General features: G+C 57.3%; 3 protein-coding genes and 1 long non-coding RNA gene across 4 annotated transcripts; 1 reads left to right on the top strand and 3 right to left on the bottom strand.

Annotated features, from left to right (window-relative positions):
* Positions 1–377: 377 nt before the first annotated feature.
* Positions 378–2,321, bottom strand: LOC101748064. The gene is made up of 3 exons (XR_005839311.1): positions 2,060–2,321; positions 1,280–1,973; positions 378–1,139 (listed from the first exon to the last, which is right to left on the bottom strand). It is a non-coding gene; the product is annotated as a PHD finger protein 7-like (long non-coding RNA).
* A 38-nt stretch (positions 2,322–2,359) lies between these two features.
* LOC121106642 (PHD finger protein 7-like) lies at positions 2,360–3,681 on the bottom strand. The gene is made up of 5 exons (XM_040646577.2): positions 3,620–3,681; positions 3,400–3,515; positions 2,981–3,072; positions 2,794–2,889; positions 2,360–2,537 (listed from the first exon to the last, which is right to left on the bottom strand). Exons 1-5 carry the CDS (start codon positions 3,679–3,681, stop codon positions 2,409–2,411), a joined length of 495 nt encoding a protein of 164 aa, XP_040502511.2. The 3' UTR covers positions 2,360–2,408.
* A 3,616-nt stretch (positions 3,682–7,297) lies between these two features.
* LOC121106643 (PHD finger protein 7-like) lies at positions 7,298–9,707 on the bottom strand. Its single transcript, XM_040646579.1, has 4 exons — positions 9,554–9,707; positions 9,219–9,332; positions 8,967–9,085; positions 7,298–8,825 (listed from the first exon to the last, which is right to left on the bottom strand). Exons 1-4 carry the CDS (start codon positions 9,655–9,657, stop codon positions 8,809–8,811), a joined length of 354 nt encoding a protein of 117 aa, XP_040502513.1. The 5' UTR covers positions 9,658–9,707; the 3' UTR covers positions 7,298–8,808.
* An 11,891-nt stretch (positions 9,708–21,598) lies between these two features.
* LOC121106636 (G2/M phase-specific E3 ubiquitin-protein ligase-like) lies at positions 21,599–25,817 on the top strand. The gene is made up of 7 exons (XM_046900153.1): positions 21,599–22,571; positions 22,676–22,791; positions 23,114–23,205; positions 23,296–23,394; positions 23,640–24,647; positions 24,781–24,899; positions 24,998–25,817. The coding sequence occupies exons 1-5, from the start codon at positions 22,510–22,512 to the stop codon at positions 23,766–23,768; spliced, it is 498 nt and encodes a 165-aa protein (XP_046756109.1). The 5' UTR covers positions 21,599–22,509; the 3' UTR covers positions 23,769–24,647; positions 24,781–24,899; positions 24,998–25,817.
* Positions 25,818–26,245: the final 428 nt, after the last annotated feature.

Below are 26,245 nucleotides of genomic sequence, written 5' to 3' on the forward strand. Positions count from 1 at the left end.
CCCGAATGCAGGAGGAAAGCCCGGGTCCTGGCCCACCCCACAGCCGGCAGCAGCCCCGGGGCTGCCTGCATGTCCCAAACACAGCGACATCCCCAAGATGTCAGAAACACCCCCAGAACGGGGCTGCAGCTGCCAGCCTGGCCTCCACCACGTTGCACGTTGGAAACGTTGTGACCCCACTGGAGTCGGGGCCAGAACCCAGCTCAGCCTGAAGCGGGCTGCGGGGAGGAAGGAATGGGATGGGTGCTGGGGGGAAGGGATCCCCGTGGTTCCAGCCCCCAAAGCTGCCCACCTCGGGAAAGGCAGAGAAGAATGAAAGCGACAGTGGCATGATGGAACTCTGTTTTATTGTGATAGACTCTGATGACTTTGGACAGGTTTGGACAAGCGGAGCTTGCACGCAGCTGCTCCTATAGCATCACCGGGGCCGGCTGTTGATGTTCCGGGCCCGACGTGGTACCCGGGAGCGGCTTCGCCCCTGGGCTGGCCCTCGCCGCCTGGACCGGCTCCTGCGGCGTCTTCGGGGCTGGCTGTGGGTCTCAGCAGGCTTCGAGTCCGGACCCACCCTGGCTGCCTGGACCGGCTTCCAGCAGCCTCTGTGGAATCCCCTGAGGCCCCTGGTGCTCCTGGTCTGGTGTAGCTGTGGGTGCAGCTCTCGGCACTTAGGGTTGATTCCTGCCTGCTCCCACGGTGTGTTTGGGGCTGGCTTGGAGAACGTGGGGCCCGGCGCTGCAACGGAGAGCGGCTTTGTGTCCGGGCCCGCAGTCCCTGTCTGCACCGGAGGTTGTAGCCAGCTGCAGGGGAGTGCCGCGAGGACTCTGATGTCCCCTGGCTGGCAGAGTTTGGGGTGCTGCCCTCAGCAGTGGAGGTAGCATTACGGCAGCTCCCACGGTGTCCTCGGGGCTGATTGCAGGCGTTCTCTTCCTGGTGTAAACGTGGGCTGGTTCTCCTCTGCTCCATCCTGCGCTGGCTGGACAGGACACTGTTTTCAGGCACATGGGAACCGTGTGCTGGTGTCAGTGGTGCCTGGCTGGTGGTGCTGGAGCTGCTTCTCTCCAGTGCTGTGGTGCCTCAGAATTGCCCCAGTTCCTGCTGGCTGGTGGCGCTATGTCTGGCAAGAACCTAGTTGGTGCTGGGGCCTGCAAGGTGAAGCAAAGAGGTGAGAGAGGTGAAACTCCAGCCCGGGGTGGGACAGGGTCCCATTGCCCATGGGTCAAAGTGACTTGAACAAGGCCAAGCCTGGCCCCAGCCCAGCAGCACGCGGCTGTTTGCCTCTTACCGGTGCCCTCTCCAGCACAGGCGTTGCACTCCCAGCTGGTTGTGCTCTGACTCAAGTTGGAGCAGAGTCGATGAGTGCCTTGTGCAGCACAGGAGCAGCAGAGGAGCAGCTCCCAGGGCCTGGGGAAACAAACCGGTTGTGGCCATGAGGACAAAGTGACCTGAGCCAAGGAGTGCCTGGCAGAGCTCTGGTGCTCAGTCTGTGCTCCCCCAGCCTGTGCTGAGGCTGCGATCCCACACAGAGGCAACTCACCCCGCTTCCTCTGCCTGCTCCCTGCCACGTGGGTAACGGCAGACGCTGGCATCACAGCTCCCGTGCCTTCCTCCCAGAGATGCATAGGCATTGTTCTCCTCCCACATTGGACTTCTGATACATGAGAGAGAGAATGTGGTTAAAACTCAGTGTCACCAGAGTAAGACTGACCCAGACCATCCCTGCTCTTCCAGCCAAACCCCATTTCCACCTTCTCCATGAAGGTGAAGCCTACGCCCATGGGACCAGCAAAGGACCTGGCCTGCTCGGGCAGTCCCTGGGCAGACTCAGCTCTTGTGCCCTCACATCTGAAGAGCTGGCTGAAAGACACCCACCTGTCTGGGATTCGGATCCCCATGCTGAACAATTCTCCTAAAAATGTGTCTCTGTCTCGGCAGAGGGGGCACTGGAAGCAGCGAAGCCCAGCGCGCAGGGCCATTCCCTGCAGCAGAAACACAAGCAGTGTGAGCGTGAGCGGGGCCTGGTGCTGCTGAGCGCCTGCCGTGCCCACAGGGCCGGGGCTCCTACCTGGATGCAGGCCCGGTGGAACCAGGCGTGCCGGCAGGATGGGCACACCATGGTGCTGTACGACCTGCTGTCACCCACGGGCTCCATGCAGATGATGCAGGTCGTGTCCTGCATCGGCACTGCCTCTACTGCCTGCTGCGGGCGGTGCTCCCAGCAGAAGGACCTGGGGGAAGATGGGAGGGATGGGCAAGGTGAGAAGTGCTGAGAGGAGGGCAGAGGAACAGGAAGGAGCCCCAGGCCTTGGCTCTGGCTCTGCCAGGAAGCTGGGAGGTGTCACAGCGTGTTCCTCGCAGCTTTGCCTGGTGCTGACAGCAGGGGTTGGAGGTTCACTGGCGATGCCTGGCAGCCCTTACCTGAACTCTCCAAAGTACTGGGTGACACATTCACCCTCGGAGGCGCAGGGGAGATGGAAGCTGCGGTCACAGCCCGCCTCTGCGCAGGTGATGGTGGCCCCGAAATTGCCACAGACGAAGCAGAGCTGGAAAGAGCAGAGCAGCCCGCATCAGCAGCAGGCTCAGGGCCTACGCAGCGGGCCCCGCACCTCTGGGCAGGGCACAGGGTGAGGGCAGGGCTGGGTGGCACTCTGCAGAGCTGCCTGGTGAACAGGGCTCGTCTACAGGAGCAGGACTTTCTCCTGGGGCTGGTTGGAAGGGCTGGGATTGCTTTCTTTGGACCAGGCTAAGCTTGCCGTGCCTCTCCTGGCACAAAGCTCCCTGTTCTGGTCCGGTGCTCACCGTCTGCTCTGCCTGCCTCACTGTGCGTATCAGGTCTTGAGTGCAGAAATGTGAACTTCCATCACTTCCTCGTTGTAAAAGGCCGGAGGAAAATGTCTGCAGAAGAGCAAAGTGCGTGATCTCGTTAGGACAGAAAGGCATAAGCCATTGCTTGGAGGAAGGAGGCTGGCACTGTGAGTGACCTTACCACACAAAAAGTATGGAAGTAGATCCCCTTCATCACGTATTTGTTCCCAATTATACCAAGGTCAGCGTGCACTCGGCCACAGAGCACGCATGCTGGAGAGGAGAGAGTAACAGCAGTGAGCGCCTTGTGGGTCCAGGTGCCTCCAGGGGCTGTCCCAGGGGCTGCTGTGTGCCGGCCGTGCCAGCTGAGGGGCAGGGCCGGAGGCCGTGGAGGGGAAGGGGCAGTGCAGGCCCAGCGGTGCCAGCAGGCAGCCACAGCCCAACCGCGGCCCTCTGGCCAAGGAGCAGAGCAGAGGGGCCCTGCCCGCGGCGGCTGGGGAGCCCCTGCGTGCCCCCACCTCCCTTCTCCGCCGCAGGCAGACCCCCAGCACCCCTCTGCCTGGAGGCAGGGAGCTGCGTGCAGGGATACTTGGCTCTCACCAGGCTCCCTCGAGCCGGCGGCCTCCTGTGTCCCCTCGGACATCGTGTGCATCAACTGTGAGCACTCGCAGAGTGTCTGTCCCAGCAACACCAGGCTTTCTCCTCCGCGTGCCAACCTATGGGAGAAGCGGGACGAGGCTGAGTTAGCAGCTCAGGCCCCCGAGCGCTGGGGAACCCTCCTCCCTCGGCAGCCTCAGGCAGCCCCTTCCTCCCTGCTCACCTCACCAAGTCGCACTGAGCTTGGCCTGAGCCCCGCAGCCTGAGCTCTGCTCCACACCCCATGGGTCACAATGGCCGCTCTGTGCCACCCCCTGTGGAACCATCACACGTCACAGGGGTGAGGGCACCCCAGCAGGAGGGCGGCGGCTCCTGCAGCCAGCGCAGAGTGAGGGGCCCGGTGCCGGACGCAGCCCCGCTGGAAACCGGCGTGTTGGTGCTGCTGAAGGCACTGGGCCACACATCCAGCCTCCTGGCCACACCTGAATGCTCCCGGGCCTGTGGCTCCATCAGTATCCCAGTCAAGTGTTTCCGTGTTCCCGTGATGTTCTCGAGGCGTTCCTCTTTGGTTGTTTGCTGCTGATTACCTCTCGTTGCAATAAATGGTTCCATTCACAGAATGACAGAATCTCTCTGGTTGGCAAAGACCTCTAAGATCACCAAGTGCCACCGTCCACCCCCGCAGCTGCCCGCTGCCCGCACCCCTCAGTGCCACATCCCCACGGTCCTGGAACACCTCCATGGACGCTGACTCCCGCAGCTCCCCGGGCAGCTGTGCCAGTGCCCGACTGCTCTTTCAGCAGAGGTGTTCTTCCTAATATCCAACGGGGTCCTCCCCTGGGGCAACTTGAGGCCGTTCCCTCTCGTCCCGTCGCTGTTACGTGGGGAAGAGGCCGACCCCGACCTTACTACAACCTCCTTACAGGGAGTGATGCGCAGTGCTCAGGCCTCCCCCGAGCCTCGTCTGCACTGAACAGTCCCACTTCCCTCAGCTGCTCCTCATGGGACTTTTGTTGCAGACCCTTTCCTGCCCCGTTGCCCTTCCACGGACACACTGCAGGGCCTCCATGTCTGTCTTGTAGTGAGGCGCCCAGTACAGAACGCAGCACCTGAGGTGCGGCCTCACCAGTGCCGGCTACGGGGGCACGATCGCCTCCCTGCTCCTGCTGGCTGCAGCATTTTGCTACCACCCGGGATGCCCTGGGCCTTCTTGGGCACCTGGGCACGGTGCTGCAGCACTGCGGTGTTGCCTGAGGTTGCTGTGACCAAAGAGCAGCAGCCAGCACTTGGGCTTCTGGGGCCTCATCCAGTTGCGCTCGGCCCATCCGTCCAGCCATCCCCATCCCTTTATAGGGCCCTCAAGCCGATCAACACTTCTTCCCCACGGCCCTCAGTCCGGACCCCCCTGGAGCACCACTCACATCTTTCACTCATCATTAGTTCTTAGTGTTAGCACGTCCTCATCATTAGCATGTGGGTATGGAAGTACTAGAAATTTAGGTAGGTTGCTCCAAAAATAATGCCTCCCCTATTTCCTTCAAAACTGCTACCGATACAAAGAGCAAAATAACGCTGTTTGATAGATCAAATTCTCCGCTTCACAAAGCTATTTTTCAGCGTAGTTACAACAATTAGCTGTGCATTTTCATCAGCGGTGGTTGACAGTCTGCATGCCACGGTCCTAAACACCTGCACCAGTGGGAGTAACCCACTCTCGCTGTCACCACTGCTGAACCACGCGACCCAGTGCCTCACTGTGCTCACTGTTGGCAGAGGGGGTCAACCTCTACCGCCATCCCACCAACATCCCCCTCTGATGCCATGGGCCGGTATCATCATATGGGAGGAAATACCTTTGGAGCAGCCTTTGTAACACTGGGCATGGAAGAATGCATCCATTTAATCACTGTGGCAACCACTGAAAGGTGCACGATGCATACGTCTTTCAATATCACATATTGCTACAAACTTATGACCAGAAAAGCAGCACAGGCACCATGAATAACCAGATGTTCACCCATGTGTGCATCTAATGGAAAACTGCAGCAACCTGCTGATGGAAGGGGGGCCCTGGTGGCAAGTGTGACACGGACTCCATTGCTGGTGCAGAACAAAGACCTTTATTGTAGGTGCTTACAACCTTTCATACCCCCATCACAACCCCTCGGTCACGTGTAGAGCCGGGCGCCTCATGCGTGTCTACGTCTGGCGCAAGGAGCTGCCCAGCTTGTTTACTCATTTGCAAGGTCTTTTGTTCATAATGTCTCTGTTTGTCCCACAGGCCCTGAAGCGGACGGTGGGCAAAGTCGCCCTCCAAGGCTGCTGGGCATCGCAGAGCCTGGAGTCTGCTGGGCGTCCCCGGCGAGGCCGACCTCCTCCTTGACGAGGAGATCCGGAGAACAACGGCTCCTTCCAGGGAACTTCTCAGCGGAAAAGGCTCCAGTCTCCGGCCTGTGTAAGGCAAGCCATTTTTAGAGGCAGTCGACAGCAGAGGCTTTCTCTGCTCTCTCAGAGCAGGTCTTATATTTCACAGGCTGCCAAGAGCAGATGCTGATTCCTACTCTCCTGGGCCTTGTTCCCCTCCTCCAGCCCATTTTACCTTTTGGCACCAGGCATTACTGCCACGCGTGGTTCTGCTTGGAGGAACCCCAACGGCCCCTCAGGCCCACGCGCCATGGCGGCCGTATCCCTGCACAGTGCCCCAGGCCTGGCTGGCTGGAGCAGCTCCAGCGGCTGCTGCTGATGTAAATGCTATGGAAGAAGGGGTGCAGATTGTGCTGCTGCTTTTGGGCCTGGATCCAGTTACTGCTGTGTCCAACGCACAGCGCATGGGCTCCCTTTCCCCACGCCATCATGGTGGCAGCTCTTCCCACAGAGCAGCCCGGCCCGGCACTGGTTCGATGTTAGCCCTACCTGGGCTGAAACCGGGGCACGGGGCGCAGGGCTAACGTCTGCTACGGCAAATGAGTGAGTTTTGATACGCTGGCTAAACGCAGTCTTGTGAACAGCCAAAGACATGCAGCCTTACTTTCTGTTTGGACAAAGGCGGTTGAGAAGAGGATTGGAAACTGGGTGTTGACTCGGGATTTCTTGTGTATCCTTCGGTGTCCAACACCTTGAGTTGGAAGAGACTTACTGAACCAATTCAACGCACAAATAACTGCTAATACAATAAACTCGTAGAGCCCTATGAAGCACTGTCTGCTGTAAATCCGCTGGGGTGGGCTCCTGAAATCCCAGAATGATCCAAAGCAGCTGAAACGGAATGAATACCCGTAAAGCCAGAAGCTAAGCCCACAGGACAAAACCGGTACCTCCTAAAAATGGAAGGTAGGGGAGGAACTCAGCCTCTGATTGGTAAGGTTGTGACTCACAGACTGTTACGAGAATGCTGTTCACAGTGCAGTGCTGCACTTCTGCCAACCAGAAAGCCTCACTCCACAGAATGTCAGTTGGTTCAGGATGGAAGGGCTATAAGTCAACTTGTGATGGAAGTACATCCCCTTATGGAAAACCCCACATACTCTCCTCTGTGTTGCAGTGTGAAAACCCCCAAACTGGAAGGAAAACACAGTGGTGCTGGACTGTGCTCCCCCAGGGCTTTAAAAATAGCCCCATCATATTTGGGAATCAGCTTGCTAAGGAACTGGAGGGATGGTGGCACAAGCTGCTGGAAGCTACGCTGCGCCAAGGTGCAGATGAACTCCTTCTAGGTGCTGAGACAAGGGAGGAAAGAACACAAGTGACAACAAGTCTCCTCAATTTTCCGAGCTTGGCGGGAGGCAGAGTATCCAAGAAGAAGGCACCAATAGCTTGTCAGTCTGTGATTCGTGTTGGTTTTACCACCCCTGGGGATACCAAAGCCTGCAGGGAGAGCGCAAGGAAGCCATATATCAAATACCAGAGCCAAAGTCAAAATGGTTAATGCAAGCTTCCTTAGGTATGGCAGGATGCTGTCGATGATGGGTACCAAACTGTGGACTGATGGAGGACGGTGGAATATGAAGCTGTGAAAGGAGAAGAAGAAATTTGGGACTGGAACCGAGAATGCCAAACAGCCTTTATTCAACTGAGAGCAGCTCTGAAGTCTATCCCTGCTCTAGGACGGCCCAGTCTGGGAAAGCCTTTTGAATTGGATGGGCATGAAAGACGTCACTTTGCACTGGGAGAGTTGGTAGAACACACCGGACCCAGGGAGAGACCAGCGGGTTATTTTTCTAGACAGTTGGACCAAGCAAATATACGATGGACATCACGTTGAAGAGCAGTGGCAGCAGACCTGAGGCACTGCCCGAATGCAGGAGGAAAGCCCGGGTCCTGGCCCACCCCACAGCCGGCAGCAGCCCCGGGGCTGCCTGCATGTCCCAAACACAGCGACATCCCCAAGATGTCAGAAACACCCCCAGAACGGGGCTGCAGCTGCCAGCCTGGCCTCCACCACGTTGCACGTTGGAAACGTTGTGACCCCGCTGGAGTCGGGGCCAGAACCCAGCTCAGCCTGAAGCGGGCTGCGGGGAGGAAGGAATGGGATGGGTGCTGGGGGGAAGGGATCCCCGTGGTTCCAGCCCCTAAAGCTGCCCACCTCGGGAAAGGCAGAGAAGAATGAAAGCGACAGTGGCATGATGGAACTCTGTTTTATTGTGATAGACTCTGATGACTTTGGACAGGTTTGGACAAGTGGAGCTTGCACGCAGCTGCTCCTATAGCATCACCGGGGCCGGCTGTTGATGTTCCGGGCCCGACGTGGTACCCGGGAGCGGCTTCGCCCCTGGGCTGGCCCTCGCCGCCTGGACCGGCTCCTGCGGCGTCTTCGGGGCTGGCTGTGGGTCTCAGCAGGCTTCGAGTCCGGACCCACCCTGGCTGCCTGGACCGGCTTCCAGCAGCCTCTGTGGAATCCCCTGAGGCCCCTGGTGCTCCTGGTCTGGTGTAGCTGTGGGTGCAGCTCTCGGCACTTAGGGTTGATTCCTGCCTGTTCCCACGGTGTGTTTGGGGCTGGCTTGGAGAACGTGGGGCCCGGCGCTGCAACGGAGAGCGGCTTTGTGTCCGGGCCCGCAGTCCCTGTCTGCACCGGAGGTTGTAGCCAGCTGCAGGGGAGTGCCGCGAGGACTCTGATGTCCCCTGGCTGGCAGAGTTTGGGGTGCTGCCCTCAGCAGTGGAGGTAGCATTACGGCAGCTCCCACGGTGTCCTCGGGGCTGATTGCAGGCGTTCTCTTCCTGGTGTAAACGTGGGCTGGTTCTCCTCTGCTCCATCCTGCGCTGGCTGGACAGGACACTGTTTTCAGGCACATGGGAACCGTGTGCTGGTGTCAGTGGTGCCTGGCTGGTGGTGCTGGAGCTGCTTCTCTCCAGTGCTGTGGTGCCTCAGAATTGCCCCAGTTCCTGCTGGCTGGTGGCGCTATGTCTGGCAAGAACCTAGTTGGTGCTGGGGCCTGCAAGGTGAAGCAAAGAGGTGAGAGAGGTGAAACTCCAGCCCTGGGGTGGGACAGGGTCCCATTGCCCATGGGTCAAAGTGACTTGAACAAGGCCAAGCCTGGCCCCAGCCCAGCAGCACGCGGCTGTTTGCCTCTTACCGGTGCCCTCTCCAGCACAGGCGTTGCACTCCCAGCTGGTTGTGCTCTGACTCAAGTTGGAGCAGAGTCGATGGGTGCCTTGTGCAGCACAGGAGCAGCAGAGGAGCAGCTCCCAGGGCCTGGGGAAACAAACCGGTTGTGGCCATGAGGACAAAGTGACCTGAGCCAAGGAGTGCCTGGCAGAGCTCTGGTGCTCAGTCTGTGCTCCCCCAGCCTGTGCTGAGGCTGCGATCCCACACAGAGGCAACTCACCCCGCTTCCTCTGCCTGCTCCCTGCCACGTGGGTAACGGCAGACGCTGGCATCACAGCTCCCGTGCCTTCCTCCCAGAGATGCATAAGCATTGTTCTCCTCCCACATTGGACTTCTGATACATGAGAGAGAGAATGTGGTTAAAACTCAGTGTCACCAGAGTAAGACTGACCCAGACCATCCCTGCTCTTCCAGCCAAACCCCATTTCCACCTTCTCCATGAAGGTGAAGCCTACGCCCATGGGACCAGCAAAGGACCTGGCCTGCTCGGGCAGTCCCTGGGCAGACTCAGCTCTTGTGCCCTCACATCTGAAGAGCTGGCTGAAAGACACCCACCTGTCTGGGATTCGGATCCCCATGCTGAACAATTCTCCTAAAAATGTGTCTCTGTCTCGGCAGAGGGGGCACTGGAAGCAGCGAAGCCCAGCGCGCAGGGCCATTCCCTGCAGCAGAAACACAAGCAGTGTGAGCGTGAGCGGGGCCTGGTGCTGCTGAGCGCCTGCCGTGCCCACAGGGCCGGGGCTCCTACCTGGATGCAGGCGCGGTGGAACCAGGCGTGTTGGCAGGATGGGCACACCATGGTGCTGTACGACCTGCTGTCACCCGCGGGCTCCATGCAGATGATGCAGGTCGTGTCCTGCGCCGGCGCTGCCTCCACTGCCTGCTGCGGGCGGTGCTCCCAGCAGAAGGACCTGGGGGAAGATGGGAGGGATGGGCAAGGTGAGAAGTGCTGAGAGGAGGGCAGAGGAACCGGAAGGAGCCCCAGGCCTTGGCTCTGGCTCTGCCAGGAAGCTGGGAGCTGTCGCAGCGCGTTCCTCGCAGCTTTGCCTGGTGCTGACAGCAGGGGTTGGAGGTTCGCTGGCGATGCCTGGCAGCCCTTACCTGAACTCTCCAAAGTACTGGGTGACACATTCACCCTCGGAGGCGCAGGGGAGATGGAAGCTGCGGTCACAGCCCGCCTCTGCGCAGGTGATGGTGGCCCCCACATTGCCACAGACGAAGCAGAGCTGGAAAGAAAGAGCAGAGCGGCCCCCATCAGCAGCAGGCTCAGGGCCTACGCAGCGGGCCCCGCACCTCTGGGCAGGGCACAGCGTGCGGGCAGGGCTGGGTGGCACTCTGCAGAGCTGCCTGGTGAACAGGGCTCGTCTACAGGAGCAGGACTTTCTCCTGGGGCTGGCTGGAAGGGCTGGGATTGCTTTCTTTGGACCAGGCTAAGCTTGCTGTGCCTCTCCTGGCACAAAGCTCCCTGTTCTGGTGTAGTTCTCACCGTCTGCTCTGCCTGCCTCAAGGTGCGAATGAGGTCTTGAGTGCAGAAATGTGCATTTCCATCACTTCCTCGTTGTAAAAGGCCAGAGGAAAATGTCTGCAGAGGAGCAGAGTGCGTGATCTCGTTAGGACAGAAGGGCATAAGCCATTGCTTGGAGGAAGGAGGCTGGCACCGTGAGTGACCTTACCACACAAAAAGTATGGAAGTAGATCCCCTTCATCACGTATTTGTTCCCAATTATACCAACGTCAACGTCCTCTCGGCCACAGAGCATGCATGCTAGAGAGGAGAGAGTAACAGCAGTGAGCGCCCTGTGGGTCCAGGTGCCCCCGGGGGCTGTCCCAGGGGCTGCTGTGTGCCGGCCGTGCCAGCTGAGGGGCAGGGCCGGAGGCCGTGGAGGGGAAGGGGCAGTGCAGGCCCAGCGGTGCCAGCAGGCAGCCACAGCCCAACCGCGGCCCCCTGGCCAAGGAGCAGAGGGGCCCTGCCCGCGGCGGCTGGGGAGCCCCTGCGTGCCCCCGCCTCCCCTCTCCGCCGCAGGCAGACCCCCGGCACCCCTCTGCCTGGAGGCAGGGAGCTGCGTGCAGGGATACTTTGCTCTCACCAGGCTCCCTCGAGCCGGCGGCCTGCTGTGTCCCCTCGGACATCGTGTGCATCAACAGTGAGCACTCGCAGAGTGTCTGTCCCAGCAACACCAGGCTTTCTCCTCCGCGTGCCAACCTATGGGAGAAGCGGGACGAGGCTGAGTTCGCAGCTCAGGTCCCCGAGCGCTGGGGAACCCTCCTCCCTCGGCAGCCTCAGGCAGCCCCTTCCTCCCTGCTCACCTCACCAAGTCGCACTGAGCTTGGCCTGAGCCCCGCAGCCTGAGCTCTGTTCCACACCCCACAGGTCACAATGGCCGCTCTGTGCCACCCCCTGTGGAACCATCACACGTCACAGGGGTGAGGGCACCCCAGCAGGAGGGCGGCGGCTCCTGCAGCCAGCGCAGAGTGAGGGGCCCGGTGCCGGACGCAGCCCCGCAGGAACCCGGCGTGTTGGTGCTGCTGAAGGCACTGGGCCACACATCCAGCCTCCTGGCCCCACCTGAATGCTGCCGGGCCTGTGGCTCCATCAGTATCCCAGTCAAGTGTTTCCGTGTTCCCGTGATGTTCTCGAGGCCTTACTCTTTGATTATTTGCTGCTGATTACCTCTCGTTGCAATAAATGGCTCGATTCACAGAATGACAGAATCTCGACAGAAATGTACGATGGACATCACGTTGAAGAGCAGTGGCAGCAGACCTGAGGCACTGCCCGAATGCAGGAGGAAAGCCCGGGTCCTGGCCCACCCCCCAGCCAGCGGCAGCAGCCCCGGGGCTGCCTGCATGTCCCAAACACAGCGGCGTCCCCAAGATGTCAGAAACACCCCCAGAACGGGGCTGCAGCTGCCAGCCTGGCCTCCACCACGTTGCACGTTGGAAACGTTGCACCCCGCTGGAGTCGGGGCCAGAACCCAGCTCAGCCTGAAGCGGGCTGCGGGGAGGAAGGAATGGGTTGGGTGCTGGGGGGAAGGGATCCCCGTGGTTCCAGCCCCTAAAGCTGCCCACCTCGGGAAAGGCAGAGAAGAATGAAAGCGACAGTGGCATGATGGAACTGTGTTTTATTGCGATGGACTCTGATGACTTTGGAAAGGTTTGGACAAGTGGAGCTTGCACACGGCCGCTCCTATGGCATCACTGGGGCCGGCTGTTGATGTTCTGGGCCCGACGTGGTACCCGGGAGCGGCTTTGCCCCTGGGCTGGCCCTCGCCGCCTGGACCGGCTCCTGCGGCGTCTTCGGGGCTGGCTGTGGGTCTCAGCAGCCCGATGTTGACGAGGGGAGCGGCTTCGAGTCCGGGCCCGCCCTGGCTGCCTGGACCGGCTTCCAGCAGCCTCTGTGGAATCCCCTGAGGACCCCGGTGCTCCTGGTCTGGTGTAGCTGTGGGTGCAGCTCTCGGCACTTAGGGTTGATTCCCGCCTGCTCCCCCGGTGTGTTTGGGGCTGGCTTGGAGAATCCGGGGCCCGGCGCTGCAACGGAGAGCGGCTTCGTGTCCGGGCCCGCAGTCCCTGTCTGCACCGGAGGTTGTAGCCAGCTGCGGGGGAGTGCCTCGATGTCCCCTGGCTGGAAGAGTTTGGGGTGCTGCTCTCAGCAGTGGAGGCAGCATTACGGCAGCTCCCACGGTGTCCTCGGGGCTGATTGCAGGCATTCCCATCCCGGTGTAAACGCGGGCTGATTCTCCTCCGGTCCGTCCTGCGCTGGCTGGAAAGGACGCTGCTCTCAGGCTCACGGGAACTGTGAGCTGGTGTCGATGGGGCCTGGTTGGTGGTGCTGGAGCTGCTGCTCTCTGCTGTTGCGGAGCCTCGGGGTGGCCCCAGCCCAGGCCTGCTGATGGTGCTGAGGCCAGAAAGATCAGAGTTGGTGCTGGAGGCTGTAAGGGGAGGCAGGAAGGTGAGCAGGATGGAATTCCAGCCATGGGATGGAACTGGATCCCATTTGTCCCGAGCTAGAGGGATTTGAGCAAGGCCACTCTGAGCAGCCGCTGCCAGCCCTCACCTGGCCCCAGCCCAGCAGCACGCAGCTGTTTGCCTCTTACCAGTGTCCTCTCCAGCACAGGCGTTGCACTCCCAGCTGGCTGTGCTCTGACTCAAGTTGGAGCAGTGCCGATGAGTGCCTTGTGCAGCACAGGAGCTGCAGAGAAGCAGCCCCCAGGGCCTGGGGAAACAAACCAGTTGTGGCCGTGAGGACAAAGTGCCCTGAGCCAGGGAGTGCCTGGCAGAGCTCTGGTGCTCAGTCTGTGCTCCCCCAGCCTGTGGTGAGGCTGCGATCCCACACAGAGGTAACTCACCCAGCTTCCTCTGCCTGCTCCCTGCCGTGTGGGTAACGGCAGACGCTGGCATCACAGCTCCCGTGCCTTCCTCCCAGAGATGCATAGGCATTGTTCTCCTCCCACATTGGACTTCTGATACGTAAGAGAGAGAACGTGGTTAAAACTCAGTGTCACCAGAGTAAGACTGACCCAGACCATCCCTGCTCTTCCAGCCAAAGCCCATCTCCACCTTCTCCATGAAGGTGAGGCCTACGCCCATGGGACCAGCAAAGGACCTGGCCTGCCCGGGCAGTCCCTGGGCAGACTCAGCTCTTGTGCCCTCACATCTCAAGAGCTGGCTGAAAGACACCCACCTGTCTGGGATTCGGATCCCCATGCTGAACAATTCTCCTAAAAATGCGTCTCTGTCTCGGCAGAGGGGGCACTGGGAGCAGCGAAGCCCAGCGCGCAGGGCCATTCCCTGCAGCAGAAACACAAGCAGTGTGAGCGTGAGCGGGGCCTGGTGCTGCTGAGCGCCTGCCGTGCCCACAGGGCCGGGGCTCCTACCTGGATGCAGGCGCGGTGGAACCAGGCGTGCCGGCAGGATGGGCACACCATGGTGCTGTACGACCTGCTGTCACCCGCGGGCTCCATGCAGATGATGGACCTGGACCGGCTTCCAGCAGCCTCTGTGGAATCCCCTGAGGACCCCAGTGCTCCTGGTCTGGTGTAGCTGTGGGTGCAGCTCTCAGCACTTGGGGTTGATTCCCGCCTGCTCCCCCGGTGTGTTTGGGGCTGGCTTGGATCTGGTGCCCGGCGCTGCAACGGAGAGCGGCTTCATGTGAGATGTGGAGGTCAGGAGCTTTCTAGGGCAGTGACCACAAGATGGTTGAGTTCTCTATTCTTTGTGAAGTTAGGAAGGGGGGGTCATCAAAACTGCTGCCCTGGGCTTCCGGAGGGAGAGTTTTGAATTAGTCAAGGTGCTGGAGGGTTTCTTGGGATTCAGTCCTGAAGAGCAAATGGTCCAGGAAAGCTGGTCACTCCTCAAGAAGGAAGACTTAGAGGTACAGGATCAGGCTGTCCTCCTGTGCTGTAAAATGAGCTGGCAGGGAATGACAGGGAACTTTTGCTGAGGATCCCGGAGAGAAGAAGAGTTTACTTCCTGTAGAAGAAGGGACAGGCAACTCAGGGATATTACATAGAAGTGGTCAGGATTTGCAGGGAGAAAATTAGAGAGATGAAAGCCCAACATTAACTCAACCTGCCCACTGTCAGAATAGAGAACAAAAAAACCTTTTTACATATGTGTTAAGAATAAGAGGAGGGCTAAGGATAATCTTCATCCTTACCAGATACGGTGGGGAATGTGACTACCGAAGATAAGGAAAAAGTTGAGGTTCTCAATGCCTTCTTTTCATCTGTCTTTAAAAGTCAGACCAATTATCCTCGGAAGTCTGGGATGGAGAGCAGAATAAGCTCCCTGCGATTCAGGTGGAAACACATAGAGACCAGCTTCTTCATCTGGACTGTCACAAGTCCATGGGACCAGATGGGATCCACCCAAGGGTGCTGAGGGACCTTCAAGTGGTGATTGCTAAGCTGTTTTCCACCATCTATCAGCATTTTTGCTCAACTGGAGAGGTTCCAGGTGATTGGAATCTTGCCAGCGTTACTCCCATCCAGAAGGGTTGTAAGAATGACCTGGGGAACTACAGGCCTGTCACTATTACATTGGTGCCGGGGACAGTTAGGTTGCAGATCATCTTAAGATCATCGAATCATAGAATCATGGAATGTCTTAGGTTGGAAGGGACCTCAAGGATCACCAAGTTCCAGCTCCCCTGATGCAGGCAGAGTTGCCAATGGCTAGATCAAGTACTAGATCTGGCTGCCCAGGGCCCCATACAACCTGGCCTTGAATACTTCCAGGGATGGGGCTTCCACAACTTCTCTGGGTAACCTGTTCCAGCACCTCGCCACCTTGTCAGTGAAAAACTTCCTTCTAACACCATACCTAAATCTTCCTTCCTTTAGTTTAAAACCATTCCCCCTTGTCTATCATTATTTACCCATTTATAAAGCTGATTTCCTGGGACAACTGGGGCATGAGGCCTAGCCTGTGTGGGTTCATGAAAGGCAGGTCCTCCTCGATCAACCTGATCTCTTTCTATGATCAAGTGATCCGCCTGGTAGATGAGGCAAAGGCTGTTGACGTAGTCTACCTACACTTCAGGAAAGCCTTTGACACTGTCTCTCACTGTATTCTCCTGGAGAAACTGGCATCTTGTGGCTTGGATGGGTAAAGAACTGGCTGAAGGGCTGGGCGCAGGGTGGTGGTGAATGGAGTTAAATACAGCTGGCGACCTGTCACAAGTGGTGTTCCTGTGAGAGTTAGACTGTGTTTCCGCCATTGTCATGGTTTTATGATTTTTGTTATCGGTATTCCACACCATAACATTATGTAAAGCACTGGGAGCTAGAGTCAGTGCTCCAGTACCACGGACTGCTGTGTTTCTGGGTACCTGGTTCTCAGAAGAAAAGAACTACATACCCCAGAGAACTTTGTGTTTCCATTTTCCATTCAGAGGAAAAGATAAAGCTGCTTGCAAGTCACGAGATTGCTCTTTTTTTGCTGCTCATCTCAGCAGTGCGTGATCCCTAGCTATCTCACCTTCAGCTTTAGAGTAAGGTTTTGGACACACTCTCTCTCTCATTTTATTTGATTTATTAGCTTCAATTCTAATTATATGGTATTATATTGTGTTATCTTGCATTCCAATATCATATTTAGTAAATTGGTTTTCTCTCTTAGCTCGTTGCCACTGTTTTGTTTTTAGGCCCATCTCTCTATGCTTTCGCCTTTATCCCTTTCCCCTTTCCCAGGGCATGGGTCTGTGGATCCCCTGCCCTGTCAGTCACAGAACTGGCCTGAATGGGCCTGTAAACCATTGACACCCCCCACCCCTTTCTTTTCGGACTGATGGGCCTCCTATTCCCCTGTCACAAGCACAGACAGATCTAGAGATAACTCCATGACAGCAGTAGAAACTTCTAATACCAGGGTATAGGCCTTTACTGAACTTATACCTTTCTTATAAAACAGCTGCTGCAAGAAAGATGCTGAGCAGCAGAACAGAGCAGAGGCTAGGACATGGGCCAGGGTAAGAAATTAACACAGAGGGCTTAAGCAATACCCACCATGTTCAAATACAAACAACGTGAGCTTTTGCAAAAGAATATTCAAGGAAAAACTGCTAATAAATGTAAATACAGAATTAAATTTGTGCTTGCTAGCACAGCATAATAGGGGTCATAAGTCAGGAACTGGGGCTTAGTGACCTTTACATATTTTCTGATATAGGTTTATTCTTAAATATGTCCTTTCTAAGTAGTAAAGGAAGGAAAAATACAGATCAGGGTAAGGAAAGCTTGGCATAGGATGAAGCAGGTATAACAGCTTCAAGCCCTCCTGTATCCATAGGAATGTACAAAATGATCCTGAAAACACGAGGTTGGTGGTACATCTCATATGGAAAGATGAATTATTAACTGTGTTGCATGGACTGTATGCCTGGAGTAGCCAGCAGTAGCCAGCAGGAAACAGTAAAGTAAAAACCTGCAATGGGAGAAAGAGGTATATAATGAGAAGTGTTCAAATGAGTGTGCACTCAATGTCTCCTTTGCCATAAGAGGGATGCCCACTCACTATTTAAATAACGAATAAAAACTTTGCTCTTCATTGAGATCTTTTCCTGATCAGAAATTATTGAAGTTGAGCGTCTCTCACATTCCCCAGGGGTCTGTATTGGGGCCCATCATGTTTAATAACTTTATTGATGATCTGGCTGAAGTACTTAATGCCTTCTTTGCCTCAGTTACTCCCTGGGCACACAGCCCCTTGCATTGATAGATAGGGATGGGGAGCAGAATAGGCCCTGAACAATCCATGATGAGATGGTTTTGGACCTGTTCTGAAAGCTGGACATTCACAAGTCCATGGGACCAGATGGAGTGCACCCTAGAGTGCTGAGGGAGTTGGTGGATGTGGTTGCCGTCATCCTTTGACAGTTCTGGCTAATCAGGGATGTCCCAGTGGACTGGAGACTGGCAAATGTGACACCCATCTTCAAAAAAGGCCAGAAAGATTATCCTGGTAGCTACAGGCCTATCAGTCTCACTTTGGTGCCAGGGAAGGTCATGGAACGGATAATCTTGGGATCCATCATGGATCAATTAAAGGTCAACCAGGGGACCAGGCCCAGTCAGCGTGGGTTTATGTACGGTAGATCCTGTCTGACAAACCTGATTTCATTCTACCACAAGGTGACCCACTTAGTGGATGAAGGTAAGGCTGTCGATGTGGTCTACCTGGACTTCAGTAAAGCCTTTGACACTGTCCCCCATAACATCCTTGTGGCTGGCGGTCCACAGTTTGGATGGGCGTATGCTCTGCTGCGTGAAACACTGGCTGGATGGCCGGGCCCAAAGAGTTGTGGTCAATGGAGTTAAATCCAGTTGGCAGCCAGTCACAAGCGGTGTCCCCCACGGCTCAGTACTGGGGCTGCTTCTATTTAACGTCTTTATTAACAATCTTGACAAGGGGATTGAGTGCACCCTCAGTAAGTTTGCAGACGACACCAAGTTGGGAGAGAGTGTTGATCTGCCTGAGGGGAGAAGGGCACCACAGAGGGACCTGGATAGACTGGATCAAAGGGAGAAGGTTAACTGTATGAGTTTCAATAGGGCCAAGTGTCAGGTCCTGCATTTTGGCCACAACAACACCGGGCAACCCTACAGGCTTGGGGAGGAGAGGCTGGAAAGATGCCTGACGGAAAGGGACCTTGGTGTACTGATGGACAGGTGGATATGAGCCAGCAGTGAGCCCAGGTGGCCAAGAAGGCCAATGGCGTCCTGGCTTGTGTCAGGAATGGTGTGGTGAGCAGGACGAGGGAAGTCATCCTGCCCTGTAGTCAGCATTGGTGAGGCCTCACCTCGAGTACTGTGTTCAGTTTTGGGCACCTCAGTACAGAAAGAACATTGAGGTGCTGGAGCAGGTCCAAAGAAGAGCAACAAGGGTTGTGAAGGGCTTGGAGAATATGGCCTACAAGGAGCAACTGAAGGAACTGAGGCTGTTTAATCTGGCAAAGAGGAGGCTGAGGGGAGACCTTATTGCTTTCTTCAAATATCTGAAAGGTGCTTACACAAGAGTGGGGCTGATCTCTTCTCACTGGTGAAAGGTGACAGGACGAGGGGAAATGGCCTCAAGTTGTGCCAGGGGAGGTTTAGGTTGGATATCAGAAAAAACTTCTTTACAGAAAGGGTTGTTAAGCCCTGGAATAGGCTCCCCGGGGAGGTGGTTGAGTCACCATCCCATCACCAACGTGTTTAAAAACTGTTTAGATGTGGTGCTCAGGGGGATGATTTAGTGGAGGGTTGTTAGAGTTTGGGTAGTATGGTTAGGTTGCAGTTGGACTTGATGATCTTTAAGGTCTCTTCCAACCTGAGAAATTCCATGATTCTATGAGAGGATTGAGTGCACTCTCAGTAGGTTTGCAGATGACACCAAGATGGCAGGAAGTGGCGATCTGCTTGGGGGTAGGAAGGTCCTTCACAGGGATGTGGACAGCTCATTTCTGGGCTGAGACCAATAGGATGAAGCTCTGGTGAGGCCACACCTCAGGTGCTGTGTTCAGTTTTTAGCCCCTCACTACAGGAAAGGCATCAAGGCCCTGGAGCTTGTCCAGAGAAGGGCAACAAAGCAAGTGAGGGGTCTGGAGCACAAGTCTTATGAGGAGCGGCTGAGGGAACCGAGATTGATTAGACTGGAGGAGGCTCGGGGAGACCTTGTCTGGTGCTCAGCTACCTGCTGGGTTAAACCACAAATGTGTGTACACTGCACTCCCACAGCCACTTTAGATATCAAGAACCAAAGGAAAAACAAGTGATCCACTTGGGCCCTAAAAGGTGCATTTGTGCCTCAAAAGAATGGGATGGAACTGATAAAGGAGGTTTAGTGCCCTGAAGTAAGGCTTTGGGACCTTCCAAGGTGGACTGGAGCCCCTACAACGGCAGTTCACACGGAGAGAGGCAGCTTCTGCTCCTCAGCAGGAGGCTCTGCACATTCCAAAGTAGAAATCTGACCTGCAAAGCAGATACTGTGGCTTTTAAGCATGAGGACGTGAACCCTGCAAAGGAGCGCTGGACATTGCGCAGAGGGCTGAGACCATCCACAGAGGCCTCGGGCCCCCAGTCTCGTTCCGTGCCGCCAACAAGGACAGCTCGCTCAGCATGCACGAGGCAGCGAGCCCTCCACAGAGGCTCTCAGCCAACTCTCCCACAAGGGTATGGGTCTTGCTGTTGACAGTCTGGGCCCGGTATGGCAGCCACCGCCCTTGCAGCGGCCTGCTGTGCCCTCCCTGTCACGCTCCGACAGCTGTATGTCCTCAGGCTGGAACACTGAGAGCAGATGTGGCCCTGCTGAGCCGGCCCTTTCGAGGGGCCTAAAAAGAATGCATTTCACCCAAACAGCAATGCTGTAGAGCCAAACCTCAGCGGTTGGGCCCTGCAGCCCAGGCCAGGGTCCCCCACATGAGTGTGTGGGTGCTACAGGAGCGGGTGCGTTCTACAGAGTAGAGGTTCAGACCCTGATGCAGGGCTTTTAGACCCTGAAGTGAAGCTTGAGCCCAACAAAGAACTCCTGGGAACAAAAACAGACAGGCCGTGAGGACCCAGATGGGAAGCTTTGGACCCCTTTTATCCTCAGGAAGATGCTTGGAGTCTTTAAGTCGGAATTTTGGGCTGCAGGAGGAGGCTCTGTACGCTGACATGAGGCTTTGGGCCCCCTACGTTGGGGTTTGAGCCCTCAGAATAAAGGTGCCCTTCCACAACACAGAGGCACTGACCTCACCTCCTCACCTCAGGATGTAAAGTTCCTCTGTACCCCTTTTTTGTTTTTCCTTTCAAGGCCCAGAGCCTCATTTAAGGCCAGAAATGTCCTTTTCAGCCCCAAACCCGAGTTTCAGGACTCAAACCCTCTTTCCAGAGTCCGAAGCCTCGTGCGAGAGGTGAGCCCAATATGTGAGGCTCAGAGCTGGATTTGGAGGGCTCGGAGGCTTCAGAGCACCACCAGCCTACTGCTGGCAGGGAGCTTGGGAAACAGAAGGCACCGCGTCCCCGGGCTAAGCCTCGCTGTGTGCCATCGGCAGCTGTAGGGGATACACTGACAAAGGTTACACAGAGTAGCTGTAACGTATTCCTTACTGCTTTACACAAATCAAGAGGTTGAGTTGTATCCTCTCACAGCAACCAAGAAGCCATCTCTTCCATGACATTACGTTCTTGATCTATGCCTCTAAAGCAAATGGCAACTTGAACTGTGTCTGTAGCTTCAGCACTTCCAATCATAGAATGGCTTGGGTTGGAAGGGACCCCAAGGATCACCGATTTCCAACCCCCCTGCCGCAGGCAGGGCCACCAACCTCCAGGTCTGGTACTAGAGCAGGTTGCCCAGGGCCCCATCCAGCCTGGTCTTGAGCACCTCCAGGGACGGAGCATCCACAGCCTCTCTGGGCAGCCTGTTCCAGCATCTCACCACTCTCTCTGTAAAGAACTTTCCCCTGACATCCAAGCTAAACCTGCCCTCCTTGAGCTTAAAACCATTCCCCCTTGTCCTATCACAGTCATCTACCAGAGTAAAAAGTTGATTCCCTTCCTGTTTATAATCTCCCTTTAAATACTGGAAGGCTGCAATGAGGTCTCCTCACAGCCCTCTCTTCTCCAGGCTGAACAAGCCCAGCTCCCTTAGCCTGTCTTTGGAGAGGAGGTGCTCCAGCCCTCTGAGCATCTTTGCGGCCCTCCTCTGGACCCTCTCCAACAGCTCCACATCTTTCCTGTACTGGGGGCCCCAGGCCTGGACGCAGTACTGCAGGTGGGGCCTCACAAGAGCTGAGTAGAGGGGCACAATCACCTCCCTCTCCCTGCTGGCCACCCCTGTTTTAATGCAGCCCAGAACCCAGATGGCCTTCCGGGCCGCAGGCGCACACTGCTGGCTCATGTCCAGCTTCTCGTCCACCACACCCCCCCATCCTTCTCCCAGGGCTGCTCACAAGGAGATCTTCCCCCAGTTTGTATAAATAGCTGGGATTGCCCCGACCCAAGTGCAGCACCCTGCACTTGGCCTTATTGGACCTCATTAGGTTCACATGGACCCACTTCTCCAGCCTGTCCAGGTCCCTCAGGATGGCTTCCCTTCCTTCCAGTGTATTGACTGCACCACTAATCTTCATGTCATCTGCAAACTTGCTGAGGGTGCACTTGATGCCATTATCTGTGTCACTGATGAAGATGTTGAAAAGCACTGGAAGTAGATGACATCCGTCGCTCTTCCCCTGTCCACCAAAGCCGTCTCTCTATCATAGAAGACCACCAGATTAACAGGAGAGCTTGCATTCTACAGAGTACAGGTTTTGATCCCATAACATAATTTTGGAAACTTAAATGAAGCTTTTGCCCAACAAATGGGTATCTGGGAACAAAATCAAGTTGTCCTTACTCCATATAACTTAGCAAAAGGGGGGGTAGTGAGGTGGGGGTTGGCCTCTTCTCCCAGATAACAGCAACAGGACAAAAGAGAATGGCCTCAAGTTGCACTAGGCGAGGTCCCTGTTGGATATTAGGAAGAACATCTCCGTTGAAAGAGCGGTCGGGCACTGGCACAGCTGCCCGGGGAGCTGCGGGAGTCAGCGTCCATGGAAGTGTTCCAGAACCGTGGGGATGTGGCACTGAGGGACGCGGGCAGTGGGCAGCTGCGGGGGTGGACGGTGGCACTTGGTGATCTTAGAGGTCTTTGCCAACCAGAGAGATTCTGTCATTCTGTGAATCGAGTCATTTATTGGAACGAGAGGTAATCAGCAGCAAATAATCAAAGAGTAAAGCCTCGAGAACATCACGGGAACACGGAAACACTTGACTGGGATACTGATGGAGCCACAGGCCCGGCAACATTCAGGTGGGGCCAGGAGGCTGGATGTGTGGCCCAGTGCCTTCAGCAGCACCAACACGCCGGGTTCCTGCGGGGCTGCGTCCGGCACCGGGCCCCTCACCCTGCGCTGGCTGCAGGAGCCGCCGCCCTCCTGCTGGGGTGCCCTCACCCCTGTGACGTGTGATGGCGTCACCGAGGGTGTCAGAGAGGGGCCATTGTGACGCATGGGGTGTGGAGCAGAGCTCAGGCTGCGGGGCTCAGGCCCAGCTCAGTGCGACTTGGTGAGGTGAGCAGGGAGGAAGGGGCTGCCTGAGGCTGCCGAGGGAGGAGGGTTCCCCAGCGCTCGGGGGCCTGAACTGTGAACTCAGCCTCGTCCCGCTTCTCCCATAGGTTGGCACGCGGAGGAGAAAGCCTGGTGTTGCTGGGACAGACACTCTGCGAGTGCTCACTGTTGATGCACACGATGTCCGAGGGGACACAGCAGGCCGCCGGCTCGAGGGAGCCTGGTGAGAGCAAAGTATCCCTGCACGCAGTTCCCTGCCTCCGGGCAGAGGGGTGCTGGGGGTCTGCCTGCGGCGGAGAGGGGAGGTGGGGGCACGCAGGGGCTCCCCAGCCGCCGCGGGCAGGGCCCCTCTGCTCCTTGGCCAGGGGGCCGCAGTTGGGCTGTGGCTGCCTGCTGGCACCGCTGGGCCTGCACTGCCCCTTCCCCTCCACGGCCTCCGGCCCTGCCCCTCAGCTGGCACGGCCGGCACAGAGCAGCCCCTGGGGCAGCCCCTGGGAGCACCTGGCCCTTCAAGGAGCTCAATGCTGTTACTCTCTCCTCTCCAGCATGCATGCTTTGTGGCCGAGTGGATGAGGACTCGAGCACACTTGGGCACAAAGAAGAGAACGGGGGATTCTATTTCCATGAGTTTTGTGCGGTGAGTTCACTCGCGGCTCCTGCCAGCTTTCTCCAAGGAATGCTTCCCTCCTTTTTGCATTAATGAGACAATGTGGTTCCTCTTGTACAGTTATTTGCCAACGGTCTTTGCGAATACGTGGAAGGTATTGGTGAGGCACGTTTTTCCATAGAAGACCTGATACGCACATTGACGCAGGCAGCGCAGACGGTGAGAACTATACCAGAACAGGGAGCTTTGTGTGAGCTTAGCCAGGTCCAAAGAAAGCAATCCCGGCCCTTCCAACCAGCCCCAGGAGAAAGTCCTGCTCTTGCAGACGAGCCCTGTTCACCAGGCAGCTCTGCAGAGTGCCACCCAGCCCTGCCCGCACCCTGTGCCCTGCCCAGAGGTGCGGGGCCCGCTGCGTAGGCCCTGAGCCTGCTGCTGATGGGGGCCGCTCTGCTCTTTCTTTCCAGCTCTGCTTCGTCTGTGGCAATGTGGGGGCCACCATCACCTGCGCAGAGGCGGGCTGTGACCGCAGCTTCCATCTCCCCTGCGCCTCCGAGGGTGAATGTGTCACCCAGTACTTTGGAGAGTTCAGGTAAGGGCTGCCAGGCATCGCCAGTGAACCTCCAACCCCTGCTGTCAGCACCAGGCAAAGCAGTGAGGAACGCGCTGCGACAGCTCCCAGCAGCCTGACAGAGCCAGAGCCAAGGCCTGGGGCTCCTTCCTGCTCCTCTGCCCTCCTCTCAGCACTTCTCACCTTGCCCATCCCTCACATCTTCCTCCAGTTCCTTCTGCTGGGAGCACCGCCCGCAGCAGGCAGTGGAGGCAGCGCCGACGCAGGACACGACCTGCATCATCTGCATGGAGCCCGTGGGGGACAGCAGGTCGTACAGCACCATGGTGTGCACAGCCTGCCAACATGCCTGGTTCCACCGGGCCTGCATCCAGGTAGGAGCCCTCTCCTCACCCTGTGGGCATGGCAGGCGCTCAGCAGCACCAGGCCCGGCTCACACTCACCCTGCTTGTGTTTCTGCTTCAGGAACAGGCCCTGCGTGCAGGGGTTTATTGCTTCCAGTGCCCCCTCTGCCGAGACTGGACCTGGTTTGTTCCAGACTTGCTCCTTATGGGGATCCGAATCCCATTCAGGTTGGTGTCTTTCAGCCAGCTCTTGAGATGTGAGGGCACAAGAGCTGAGTCTGCTCAGGGACGGCACTGGTAGGCCTGGCCCTTTGCAGCCATTAACATGGGCCTCAGTATCATTGGGAAGCTGGAAGTGGGGACAGGGTGGAAGGGGTGGGATGCCATGGTTCAGTTTTAGTCCTGGGGCAGTGATTGCTCATCACATTCCCTCCTTTCTCTGGCAGAACACCAACATGGGAGGACAATAATGCCTACGCATCACTACTAGAGAGGCACAGGAGCTGTGATGCCAGCGACTGCCATTACCCACACGGCAGGGAGCAGGCAGAGGAAGCGGGGTGAGTTACCTCTGTGTGGGATCACAGCCTCAGCACAGGCTGGGGGAGCACAGACTGAGCACCAGAACTGTGCCGGGCACTCCCTGGCTCAGGTCACTTTGTCCTCATGGCCACAACCCATTGGTTTCCCCAGGCCCTGGGAGCTACTCCTCTGCTGCTCCTGTGCTGCACAAGGCACTCATCGACTCTGCTCCAACCTGAGTCAGAGCACAGCCAGCTGGGAGTGCAACGCCTGTGCTGGAGAGGGCACCGGTAAGAGGCAATAGTCCCTCTGGTCCAGGAGGGATAGGAGCCTGTCCCACCCCAGTGCTAGAGTTCAATCCCGCTCACCATCCTGTCTCCTCTTACAGCCTCCAGCACCAACTCAGATCTTGTTGGCCTCAGCACTAGCAGCCAGCAGGGACTGGGGCCAGCCCAAGGCTCTGAGACACCAGAGAGCAGCAGCTCCAGCACCACCAGCCAGGCACCACTGACACCAGCACACGGTTCCCATGTGCCTGAAAACAGTGTCCTGTCCAGTCAGCGCAGGATGGACCAGAGGAGAATCAGCCCGCGTTTACACCGGGACGAGAATGCCTGCAATCAGCCCCGAGGACACCGTGGGAGCTGCCGTAATGCTGCCACCACTGCTGAGAGCAGCACACCAAACTCTTCCAGCCAGGGGACATCACAGTCCTCAAGGCACTCCCCCGCACCTGGCTTCAACCACCAGTGCAGACAGGGACTGCGGGCCTGGACACGAAGCCGCTCTCCATTGCAGCGCCGGGCCCCACGTTCTCCAAGCCAGCCCCAAACACACCGTGGGAGCAGGCAGGAATCAACCCTAAGTGCCGAGAGCTGCACCCACAGCTACACCGGACAGGGAGCACCAGGGGCCTCAGGGAATTCCACAGAGGCTGATGGAAGCCGGTCCAGGCAGCCGGGGCGGGCCCGGACTCGTAGCCGCTCCCCTCTTCAACATCGGGCTGCTGAGACCCACAGCCAGCCCCAAAGACGCCGCAGGAGCCGGTCCAGGCGGCGAGGGCCAGCCCAGGGGCAAAGCCGCTCCCGGGTACCACGTCGGGCCCGGAACATCAACAGCCGGCCCCAGTGATGCCATAGGAGCAGCTGCGTGCAAGCTCTGCTTGTCCAAACCTGTCCAAAGTCATCAGAGTCCATCACAATAAAACAGAGTTCCATCATGCCACTGTCGCTTTCATTCTTCTCTGCCTTTCCTGAGGTGGGCAGCTTTAGGGGCTGGAACCACGGGGATCCCTTCCCCCCAGCACCCAACCCATTCCTTCCTCCCCGCAGCCCGCTTCAGGCTGAGCTGGGTTCTGGCCCCGACTCCAGTGGGTCACAACATTCCCAACGCGCAACATGGTGGCGGCAAGGCTGGAAACTGCAGCCCCGTTCTGGGGGTGTTTCTGACATCTTGGGGACGTCGCTGTGTTTGGGACATGCAGGCAGCCCCGGGGCTGCTGCCGGCTGTGGGGTGGGCCAGGACCCGGGCTTTCCTCCTGCATTCGGGCAGTGCCTCAGGTCTGAGGGCTGCTGCTGTGGGAATGCTGCCAGGCAGGGGGTGACACAGCCCATCGAGCGTGTCAACCACTCATCTC

This window comes from Gallus gallus, chromosome 12 (assembly GCF_016699485.2).
Source record: "Gallus gallus isolate bGalGal1 chromosome 12, bGalGal1.mat.broiler.GRCg7b, whole genome shotgun sequence".
Lineage (NCBI taxonomy): Eukaryota > Metazoa > Chordata > Aves > Galliformes > Phasianidae > Gallus > Gallus gallus.